The following is an 11,270-nucleotide window of genomic DNA, read 5'->3' as shown; positions in this document are numbered from 1 at the left end:
ATTTGTGTTAGAATGCTACTGTGAAGATGCTGCTGAAGCTGGAAGAAAGTCATTACCTACAGAGAAGACATAGTCGTTTCTAAAAGAAACTAAAAAGAGATAACATTTCGCAAATGCACTCAGTATTGCGCCTGTAAATAAGTATGGTGGTGGCAGCATTTTGGTCTGTGAATGATTTGCTGCAGGATGGACTGTTGCACTTTAACAGATATAAGTAATAGCTCCAGATAGACAATAACCCTCAATAGTATTCATGCATTTAGTTTGCAGGAATAATTTTGCTAACACAGGAAAGTAAGCATGATTTGAAATCAGAAAAAAAAACTATAATATCATGTATATTTTCATGCTGTTTATGTTGAAAGCCCTGCACATAGGCAACATGTATATGTGTGATGTGTCTCAGTTTAAGAGAGCTCACCCAGCAGTGAGGTAACCCTCCAGGTAACCAGCCAGAAAAAATGTAGTTTCATCACCCTGTGCAGTTCCTCCAAAACCCGCCCTGATCTCCAAAACACCCCATCCAGAGAGCAGCAGAGTGTCATTGAAGTAACCGTAGGCGCCACCATCCTTCACCATCACCCCCTCCTTCAGGATCACGCTTTTCTGGGCAGCATCCCAGTACACCGTGGCCTCTTGGAGCTTTACCATTGTAGCACGATGGAAAGGGTTACAGGGTTGAGGTTAGATAACACATTATATAATATAATGTCATGACACCATTGGAATAGATTTTTGAAAAACTGTAGTCTTTTATTAATGCTCTGTTTTATCAAATAACTTATGTAAGTATTCCACAACTTTAATATGTATAACCTGTCGAAAACCTTTTAAAGTCTATTTCAAGGCTTCACATGAATCTGCATATATTAGAATTGGGAAAAAATCTTTTTTATATCATAGAGATATTACAGATTATTCAACAATTTTCTTATTTTATGTAGTAAATGACAGTTGAAAAAATTTAAATCAAACTGATGAGTAGTTTTGTAAATAAACTTATTTCGTTTTCTTTGAAAACAAAATATATATAAATATAAAAAAAGATTATGAATATAAACCACCAAAAATAGTAAAAAAGAAATTCTAATATAAATACAATGTGTCTAATACATTAGCCATTTCATGTTTTGGAAATCAAAGACTTTAAATGAATTTAAAGCATGTTAAACAGGCAAACATTTCATAACTCACGGTATTGCACCTTGTTCAATGATCTCCCAAATACATTCAACATCACAGCCATAGACCACAGCAGGACGCATAAAAAGAGGCTTAGTTTCCCCATCACAGGAAAACACAAACGACGATTTTAAAAGCGATTGTTGCAAAGAATTTAAGATGGTAAACATAGGTTAACAATATTACGCTACTAAGTTTAACGTCTCAGTCATTTTCGGGAGAAAATCAAAAAATGTACCACCCCAGATGGGACTCGAACCCACAATCCCTGGCTTAGGAGGCCAGTGCCTTATCCATTAGGCCACTGGGGCTGCATAGCATTGCACGGGAGACACATCAATTTTAAAGAAATACTAGATGACATCGAGCTTTGTGTTGTATTATTTGTCTTTTCAGTTATTGTTGACTTTGCACATTAAAATGAGTGCATCTGTTTTGGAATACTTGTAAAATAAGCGATTGGATGGATGTTTCGTTTTGTAGTTTTATGGCCCGTACCATTTCTATTTTAAAACGGGGATTTTTGAGAAGTTAAAACGTAATAATGTGTATGACCATCGTGCAAAGTAGAACTATGAATACAATTTTATAACTAAGGTTTAAAAAGTCTATTCATACGTTATAGTTTAGTGCCAGAATCGGGTCACATTGACGAAACTTCCATATCGAAGCTTTTACATTTTTTTCAGTAATGGGAACTTCCGCGCATGCGCAGTTGGGTCCATGTCTGGAGAGGAGACTTTAAACCATCACATTTCAGTAAATACGGTGTATGGAGGTAAATATATACGTTATTAAACTTTTAGGCTACGCGATTAGAGCCAGGTCAGTTTACAGTTCAGCGCTGATGTGAGTTAGTATCTCTCGGGACGCCTTCATAATTATCTAAGGGCGCTTTGTGATTCCCTGAAGGGGATTGGTGTCGTTGGCAACGGTAAACACAGACGGCAGCATTTAAACATCTATCACCGTTGCACTGTCTCGTAGGATCTGAAAAAATCACTGATGCCGCTGTTTGGAAGTACGTTCAGTCCGAAGAAGACGCCGCCTCGCAAATCTGCATCTCTGTCCAGCCTTCATACGGTGAGTGACCATAAGGGGTAACAAAGTTTGACATAGTAGGATAAGAAAATATAATTTTTTGTGCAAAAGCATCACCATGATCACACCCTTCCCATTGTTAAACATGGGAGTGGCGTCATTATGCTGTGGGGATGTGTCTCTTCAGCTTGCATAGGAAAGCAGGTTAGAAAGGAGGTGGTCTGATCACAGGAGACCAATGATTATTTGGCCTGCATGCAAGACTGCTCATCCTGAACTCACCATCCACTTGGTAAAACAGGGTGGTGGCAGCATCATGCTACTGGGATGCTTTTCTTTTGCAGAACTGATCAGATTTAAGTTGAAAATGGATGAAGATAAATCCACGACAATCCTAAAAGAAAACTGGCAAAGAACTTTGGGGAAGGTTCTCCTTCCAGCAGAACCATAAAATAAAACCAGAAATTCAATGGGGTGGTAGATTGTGTTAAAATGGCCTAGTCAAAGTACAGCCTAAATAAAAGACAGAATCTTCACTGATAGACATGCCCCAAAAGACTTGCAACAATAATTAGTCTAAAATTGGGTCTGTGAAATAAATTAATTAATTTAAAAAAATAATAATTGGGTCTGTACACAGTTTTTTCTCTTATTTGTCATGCATATAAACAAAGTGATCCCTTTAGCACAATTAGGGGCAATTAGTCTGATTGTAAATCTTGTTATTTTTATTTTGTGTTCAAAACTTTTTAAAAATGAGTATGTTATCATTTCTAGCATTATAATATGAATGTGTTTTTTGTGTTTTAGTTGGATCGGTCAACAAGAGAAATAGAGCTTGGTCTTGAATATGGACCACCTGCAATGACCATAGGAGGCCAGAGCTGGAAGTTTGAAGACGGACAGTGGATAACAGGTGAGAATAACTTTTATTGTTCTGAAATCAGACATTTTTAACTGACTGTGTCCTGTTTGGACGTGAAAATACGATTTTCATGTGTTTGTTCAACCAGAATCTGGAGGAAATGCTTCTAGTAGGGAGGTGCACCGGCTTAAGAAAAAAAATTTACAACTAGAGGAAGAAAATAACCTCCTGAAAGCAAAGATTGAAGTTCTGATGGACATGGTGAGACCTTGTTTATTCTTCTTACAACACCTAATAATCGCGTCTTCATCTTTGATGCTTGACAACAGATCAAACGAAAAATCAAGAGCATTTTTGATGCTATTGATTCAAGTAGAGTGAACAAAATTTTGGTGAAAAAGTTTTAATATTTCTTTAGGCAAGAAGGTAGGGGTGTCACGATACAATTTTTTCATTTCCGATACAATACCCAGGGATTAAATATTCGGTCCCAAGGCTGGATTTCCGGCTCATAGCGATTGCTATGTGATCGTAGCATAATATAAATGCTATATATACTGTAAATTTAGACCCCTGCAAATCCCTTCCAAGGCTTTATAATGATTTTTTTGTGTTACCCAAATGCAAACACTTTTGATTTATACAAGTAATTCACCTGACTGAATTAATAACAGATTTATTGAAATTAATTATCACATTTTTTCTTTCTAGTTGACTGAAACCACGGTGGAGTACCATCTGATGGAGAAAGAAATCGAAGATATGAAAACTCAGCATCGAAGAAAAAAATAAGGGTATAGCCTAGTTAGATTAAATTAAATTAAAAGGTTTTGCTGAATTGCCTTTTTTAATTTTATTTAGAAATAGTTTTAATGATGTACATACTTTTTTTTTCCTTTTTTACTTTTCCTTCATTCCTTTAGGCATTTTTTTTTTCTCACATGAGGAATTCAGCTTTTAACAGCCAATGTGGCTGCAGTGTACTGGATTCACTCACTTCCTGTTTAGGTTCTGTATCCCATTTGTTTTATCACTTTTTTGTATCCGAGATGTTTATTTTAATATGCAAACTATTTTTATGCACCTTTAATCTCTTTTCAAACTCATTTATTGTTCTCATTTAATTTTTTTTCTATGTATAAATTAAAAAAGTTGGACAGACATTTTTCATATTCGTTCCGTATTTAATGTTTTTTTTTTTCTTTCTCGGCCTTAGGAACAAAAAATTGAGAGCTTAAAAGAACTAATGCATTGTAAGAAAAACAAAACTATTTATCAGTAATATTTAGAAAGCTCAGTATTATGCACATTGCTTGAAAAATACACACACACACACACACACATATATATATATATATATATATATATATATATATATATATATATATATATATTGCAGAATAGAATTTGGAATTAAACATAAAATGCGTATTTAATTTATTTATATTCTTTTATCCAGGGTATTCTGGGGTAATGAATTACTATGGAGAGAAGAGAAGTTAATCACCTAGAAGTCTGCTTTTGCCTTGTTGTGCACCAGGTTGTGATTCCTGTCCTAAGAGTTTGGAGTTTATCAACTTCTAGAGGTCAACACCTGCATAAGGAAACAGTAGAGAGAGTTGACAGTAATAAGTTCCTTGGAGTGCAGATCTGTGTTGATCTCACCTGGTCAAATGCTCATTAAATGGGCCCTAGAGACATCGCATCTCTGGGAAAAATGAAATAAACATCATTACCTACTACCATTCTCTCCATATTCCACTGCGGGGAAAAGAGTTTGGAGGTACAGATTCTCAGTGGGGCTGCAGCTGCAAATTGAAGTTGAGGTGTTCCTGCATAGGATTGAAAGAAGATCTAAAAGGGTCCCTGATATTCCCTGTATTCTGCCCAGGATCCATTAATATACGACCACAGACACAGGGTGCTAAATGCTGTCAAAGACTTCACATTCAGTCCAGAAACCTTTTTATTAATAGATGTTTGAACCGAAGATAGCCTTTATGCAAACATCTGAACATAATGCGTTTGTTCCCTAGTCCTTTACCGCAAACAGGAGGGAAATGTTCTCTAGTCCAGGGGGGGGCCACTGTCTCTGGCCCTAAATATCAAAAGCACAAGTTTGACAAATTGCCAATAAAATATTTTTAGATGTTTAACTGTTAAGTCTTGTATTTTCTATTCCATTCTATTTTATTCTATTCTATTCTACTAACTCTTGATGCAAAAAGGAAAATGAAATGTTAATTTTAACTCATATTTTTAACGAGTTGTTCTAAATGTTAATAATAGCTACAGAGATCTTCTGTTGCTGTCTGTTTTGCACCGGTTTTGAAGAACCCTCTCACTGTTGTTAACAATCCTCTGACGAAGATACTCACTTTTTTCGATAACGTTCTTCATGTTATGAGGAACTATTGATGAAATCATCTCCAGACGTTCAGTTTAGGCAACTTTTGAAGCTTGACCATGACCTGGATGACTGAGAATCTTCACAGATGCGTCTCCAGAGGTTCTAGGCGAGTCCCTAGAAGAAGAAGAAATCACACTCTCTACAACAGACTCACAGAAAATGTGCAGCATCTTGAGGGGAATGGCGTCCTAGTGGTTAGGGCATAGAGCTTGGAATCCTGGGGTTCTGAGTTTGAGCCCCTCTCCCGCAAACTGCCCCCCTGGGTTCTCTGAGCAAGACCCTTAACCCCTGATTGTTCCCTGGGCGCCCCACGATGGCAGCCCACTGCTCCCCAAGGAGATGGGTTAAATGTAGAGGTAAATTTCTCCAATGTGAGATCAATAAAGTTCAATAAAAAAAAAAGAAATCTTGCTGCAATCAGTGAATTACCTAAGATTCCTTAGTAAATACACTCTGCTCTGTCCCTTCCTACAGCTTTATAGCTGCATCTCCAGTCCAGTTTGTTGCCCAGGTGAACACCACCAAGATATTTACACTCCTCAACCACCTACATTTCTTCTCCCATGACATTGATAGAACTGAACTTGTTCCTGTTTCTTCCAGGTGCGAAGCTAGATGGGGGGCCTGGGGTGGCCATGGCCACCCTTAGCCAATCATTGGTCACCCCTACCATTTTTTTTTTTCTCTCAAGTGGAATATTCAAAACGTTTTAGTTTTATATTTATTAACAATTACTTGACAAAAACACTGTGATTAATTATGCAAATCAATATGCCAACATTAGAGATTAGTTCAGAATTAATGCTCTTTCAGAACTAGATTTTGTGTTGTATGCGGTAAAGAGAAAATTATGTGTCTCTGCAAGTCATCTAAGAGTCTTCGGTGAAATCAGATACTGTCAATAACAATTTTAATAAAAACCTATTAAATTATCAATTTATGTAGATATTAGTACTTCAATTTAATGTAGAATGATATTGATAAAAGTAGGTAAGTAATGACGATGGGAAAGATGTTCGCTCTAGAACTGAAACCTCAAAGAATTTTATCCAATATAGCTTTTATCTAGACAGATGTTTAAATATATGCATCTATTTGTTAGCAAAGGCTATAGGAAACTTTAGTTTGTCTTTATTTAGAAATGTGGACATTGTGCTTGTTCCTGTTGGAGCTGTGTAGAGTGACCCTGAGGTTCTGGTGCCTATCCACTTTTTGCCACCCCTCAGTATACATTGGTTAGTGCCTGGCCACCCTTATAAAAATTTTCTGGCTACGCCTCTGGTTTTTTCTGAAATCTTCAATCATCTTCTGTTTTGTTGACATTCGGGTTCAGATGATGGTTTCCACACCATTCCAGAGCATATCTGACTCCAGCTTGATAAGCAAACTGCAGGGGGTCCTTGTTTTCTTCCTTACAGGTGAACAGAATTCTCTTCAAGACCTTCATGAAGTGGGATGTCAGGTCAACAGGTCTATAGTCATAAGGCCTGTTGGCTGTGTTTTTCATTATGGATACTCATCAGTAACACTGATTCACTTGCGATTGATTCAGTCACAGGTAAATAAATAATTATCTTACAGTTTATTAAATAATTTAAGACAAAGCCAAAGATTTTTATAGAATTCAGCTTCGGCATTTTTTTATGAATGAGCTGCGGGGCTGGTCCCTCCCTATCTGATTGGTGGATTCTCAGCTCTGTCGCTGTGCGGTGATTGGTTTCTTCATCAGTTCTGCGCATGCGCCGATAGCAGAGAGTTTGCTGACAGCGCGAGAGACAAAATAGTTTCATTAGCCTTTTATTTGGACGCCTATTAAGGCGCAGTGTTTGCCGACAGGCTTCTCTTTCAATCCAGTGGATGTTTTGTTAAGTTTTTTTTTCTCTACTGTGCCTTTACCTAAAAACAATGCCGCGCGGAGGTGAGTATTATTGAGGAGAATGTATTTGGCGCTGCCACTTAATGCTGTATGAAAGCCGCACATGTTTAGCCGTTAGCGTGCTAAGTGGCTAACGGAGCCTCAGAAAACGGGACCTCGGGTATCATTTAGGATGGAAAAGTAAAATTCCAGTAGCGATACAAATGTCTAAACCTTAATGCGCGGATAAGGTGAACCCAATACATTCCTTTAGGGGCCAAATTTCTCCCTTTTACCGTTTGTATTTAACTAGTGTTAGCATGTAAAGCTCTGAATGCGTTAGCTCACATGAAGTCTGTTGGTTGGCGACCCCTAGTGTGTAACAGTGGTATTACATGTTGTCCAGACACAGCACCGGTCAGCTTGATCTGAGCAGGTCAGCAGTTTGTCCCTCCTAAAGTCCATTATTGTGAAACATCTTTGCTATATGGCTCACAAAATCCAGAGTGAGCTGGATGTATTTAAATCGACCTGAAAATAACATACTATAATCGTCAGGATAAAGTGTCCATTTATTTTAGTTAAAAATTTTGATTTCTTGTAATTTTTTATCTGGTGGTAGAGATTTGTTAGGCTCATTGATATTCTGAGTAATACCTAAATTAAAAGACACAATTGATGTGTCTGAAGAAGTATGACTTAAGATCATACTGTTAAAATTTAGTCTAAGGAAGAGGAGGCTCATGGTTTACTTATTACACTAATTTTATGAAACATTGGTCTATAAACGATCAATTTGTGTTGGACTTTTGTTTCTGAAATGGTGTGTGGTTAAAAACTTTACCTTTGTGAATCACCAGCTTGCACTGAGTTGTTGATTTGATGCAATCCTTGGCAAACACTGGTTGTATGTGAACAGGAGAACCCCCTCCCTTTGAGAGCTAGAATCCTCCAACAGATCCAGAGAAAAAAAACACCCAGTTGGGGCATGTGGTTTTAAAGGAAAATTAAAGGAAATTCAAACCCCTCATGGGTCATACTTGTAAAAAGTAATGTTTTTAAAGCCCTACGACACAAATCCCTCATCAAATACACTCATTGGGAGTGGTGGCCTAGTGGTTAGTGCATAGAGCTTGGAATTCTCATCTTGTGAGTTCAAGACTGCCTCTCTGGCTCTCTGAGCAAGACCCACGATGGCACCTGACTGCTACCCCAGGGGATGGGTTAAATGCAGAGGTAAATTTCTCCAATGTGATTTCAATTAAGTTCAATTATTATGATTCAAATCAGTTTATTTATATAGCGCCAATTCACAACACACGTCATCTCAAGGCACTTTACATTTCACCATATCATACAGTCAAATGGATTAAAAGTTTTCTATCTAATGAAAACCGGTTGATTGCATCGACTCAGATGCAAATCCCTCACACTAAGCACGCTTGTAGTGACAGTGGAGAGGAAAAACTCCCTTTTAACAGGAAGAAACCTCCAGCAGAACCAGGGTCAGTGTGAGCGGCCATCTGCTGAGGCCGACTGGGGTTCAAGGAGATAGAAGCAGAGATACAAAAAGCAACTGTAAAAGGCGGCCCCGTCCAGGAATTGTTAGAGGTTGAACTAACAGATTCTCCAGAGTGGGAGACAAGGGATAGAATGATGAAATGGGGGTCCCTATGTTCTCCAGAAGTCTAAACCTAAAGCAGCATGACTATAGAGATAGCTCAGGATAACCCAAGCCACTCTAACTATAAGCTTTATCAAAAAGGAATTTTTTTTAAGCCTACCCTTAAAAGTAGACAGGGTGTCTGCTTAACGGACTAAAACTGATAGTTGGTTCCACAGGAGAGGAGCCTGATAGCTAAAAAAAATCTGCCTCCCATTCTACTTTTAGAAATTCTAGGAACCACTAGTAAACCTGCAGATTGAGAGTGAATTGCTTATTCTTCGCTAAAGATTAAATTAAGCCCGGGGAGAAAAAAAAAATCTTATAAATTCATCAGTGAGTCAGTGAAGGGTATGTAAGAATGTATAAACATGGACTTTGTTGGATCACTTTAAGGCTTTTTAGTACATTTCTGGAGCTAAGATTATAAACCAATATGTTCATAAAATTTGTAAAGCGCTCCTATATTAGCTTGCAGGTTTATCTCCTGCCTGACTGTTCTGCCCTGATCTTGAGTGATTTCATACACAATGACCCCGTCCATAAAATTTACAGGAAAAAAGGGCCACAAAGGGAGAGGGAAGCAGTTCAGCAACCCGGAGGAGATTGATCGACAGATGAGACTCCAGAGGGAGTTGGTGAGTGACAGATGTACATATAGGTTATCCTTTTAACCTCTTCTGCAGTAGTGTGATGTTTATGTTTGGGTTTAACAGGAGGAAAGGGGTGGTGCAGAGAAGGGGAGCTCAGAGTCTGAGGAGGAAAGCAGCAGTGAAGAGGAGTTGGAGGTGAGTGATTGAGGTTTGTTGTTGTGGTTTTGCTAACTGGTAAATCTGTTTTGAAATCCCTGAAATGAAAAGGGGAGTTTCAGTATCATAAACCTTTAAATTCGAGCTGTAACAATTTGTTTTTACACACAGTCTAAGAAGAGGAGTGGTGTGGAGGGGCTCATAGAAATTGAGAATCCAAACCGGGTTTCCCAGAAAAGCAAAAAGGTCACAGAAATCGACGTGACTGCCCCCAGAGAGCTGTCCCGTAGAGAGAGGTGGGTGTCCTACTGAGGAGGAATCTTCTTTTTCAACTTTTACTATTGAGTCATCTTCTTTCCTGTGTTCCTCAGAGAGGAGATAGAGAAGCAGAAAGCAAAGGAACGTTACATGAAGCTCCATCTGGAGGGTAAGACTGAACAGGCACGAGCCGATTTGGCCCGACTGGCCATCATTAAGAAACAGAGGGAAGAAGCTGCCAAGAAGAGGGAGGAACTCAAGAAAGGTAATGCAAACCAAAATTAGTATTTTGTTTTCTGAAGCCCACCTTGTGCCTCACTTTTTAGAAATGGAAATATTCACATATATTTTGTTATGGCTAAAAAGATGTCCTGCTGCTGATTAACTAGAAAACGATGGTTGCCATCATTCTACGGTTTAAAATTAGTGATAAAAGCTGGTTTGATTTGTGCTAATATTATATCTGGTCAATACATATATATCATATCAGAAATAAAAAACTTGTATCGGGACACCTGCTATTTGCCACAACAACATTTTTAAAAAATATTTATGCTGGGTGTGTTGTTATCCCTGCCTGGGGTCTGTCTGCACAGAGTCTGCATGTTCTCCAGGTTCATCCATAGATTCTGTCCACATCTCCAACTTCCTCCCACAGTCTAGAAACAATGTAAACTCTAGCTTACAGTAAATAAAAACATCTTCAGGCATAAATAGCACATGAACGATTGAGTGCATTTCATTAAAATAGAATGAATAAAACAAAGGGAAACTAAAGTTATGAGTTTTAAGGAATGTTTTTTTTTAGAAGAGATGTAACGATGTGGAACAGAACGCCATCCTTCTGGGCCTGAAGCGAAAAGCTGCACACAAAGCATTACTGTATCTGTTAGCTGTTCATAACCAAGCCACTGTTCCAGCTCTCAGTCATTCTGCCGCATGCGTCACTGCCGTTTTTTTGATGACACCTATTTTATGCAATTGCGCTTGAAATTATTACATAGATCATCAGTATTAATGTTTTGGTCAACAAATACTTGAAAATGTCAATATTGACTCATCAACAGTTTAATCAGGGTTACTGTAGGTCATTAAAAACCTTTAAAAGTCATTACGTTTTTTTTATATTAAAGCCTTAATTAGGGCTGGGCGATAATTCAATAACGATATATATCGATCGATAGACATGGCAAGGCAAGGCAAGGCAAATTTATTTGTATAGCACAATTCAGTACAAAGACAATGCA

General features: G+C 38.0%; 3 protein-coding genes and 1 non-coding gene across 5 annotated transcripts in view; 2 read left to right on the top strand and 2 right to left on the bottom strand.

Annotated features, from left to right (window-relative positions):
- The window catches only part of LOC107089522 (phospholipase B-like 1), a 10,742-nt gene extending 10,091 nt beyond the window's left edge, over positions 1-651 (bottom strand). Inside the window, exon 1 of the mRNA XM_015382363.1 lies at positions 422-651. Within this exon, the coding sequence (XP_015237849.1) occupies positions 422-651 (230 nt within the window). The remainder of the gene's footprint in view (positions 1-421) is intronic.
- A 769-nt stretch (positions 652-1,420) lies between these two features.
- On the bottom strand, positions 1,421-1,493 carry trnar-ccu. The gene has a single exon. It is a non-coding gene; the product is annotated as a tRNA-Arg (tRNA).
- A 384-nt stretch (positions 1,494-1,877) lies between these two features.
- Positions 1,878-4,264, top strand: cby1 (chibby homolog 1 (Drosophila)). 2 transcript variants are annotated; one of them, XM_015382382.1, is made up of 6 exons: positions 1,878-1,960; positions 2,170-2,265; positions 3,034-3,139; positions 3,237-3,349; positions 3,800-3,882; positions 4,012-4,263. In XM_015382382.1, the coding sequence occupies exons 1-5, from the start codon at positions 1,955-1,957 to the stop codon at positions 3,878-3,880; spliced, it is 402 nt and encodes a 133-aa protein (XP_015237868.1). In that variant the 5' UTR covers positions 1,878-1,954; the 3' UTR covers positions 3,881-3,882; positions 4,012-4,263. The 2 variants fall into 2 exon arrangements, with proteins under 2 accessions (XP_015237868.1, XP_015237867.1); XM_015382381.1 differs by having other exon boundaries at positions 3,800-4,264.
- Positions 4,265-7,237: 2,973 nt separating this feature from the next.
- LOC107089570 (28 kDa heat- and acid-stable phosphoprotein-like) overlaps positions 7,238-11,270 on the top strand; it is an 8,486-nt gene continuing 4,453 nt past the window's right edge. The window contains exons 1-5 of the mRNA XM_015382450.1: positions 7,238-7,416; positions 9,572-9,654; positions 9,733-9,804; positions 9,937-10,061; positions 10,137-10,288. Coding sequence (XP_015237936.1) covers positions 7,404-7,416; positions 9,572-9,654; positions 9,733-9,804; positions 9,937-10,061; positions 10,137-10,288 — 445 coding nt within the window. The 5' untranslated portion in view covers positions 7,238-7,403. The remainder of the gene's footprint in view (positions 7,417-9,571; positions 9,655-9,732; positions 9,805-9,936; positions 10,062-10,136; positions 10,289-11,270) is intronic.

This window comes from Cyprinodon variegatus, unplaced genomic scaffold (genome assembly GCF_000732505.1).
Source record: "Cyprinodon variegatus isolate N-32 unplaced genomic scaffold, C_variegatus-1.0 Scaffold256, whole genome shotgun sequence".
NCBI classification, from domain to species: domain Eukaryota; kingdom Metazoa; phylum Chordata; class Actinopteri; order Cyprinodontiformes; family Cyprinodontidae; genus Cyprinodon; species Cyprinodon variegatus.
The sequence above is the reverse complement of the archived record's forward strand: the minus strand, read 5'-3'. Positions and strand labels throughout refer to the sequence as shown.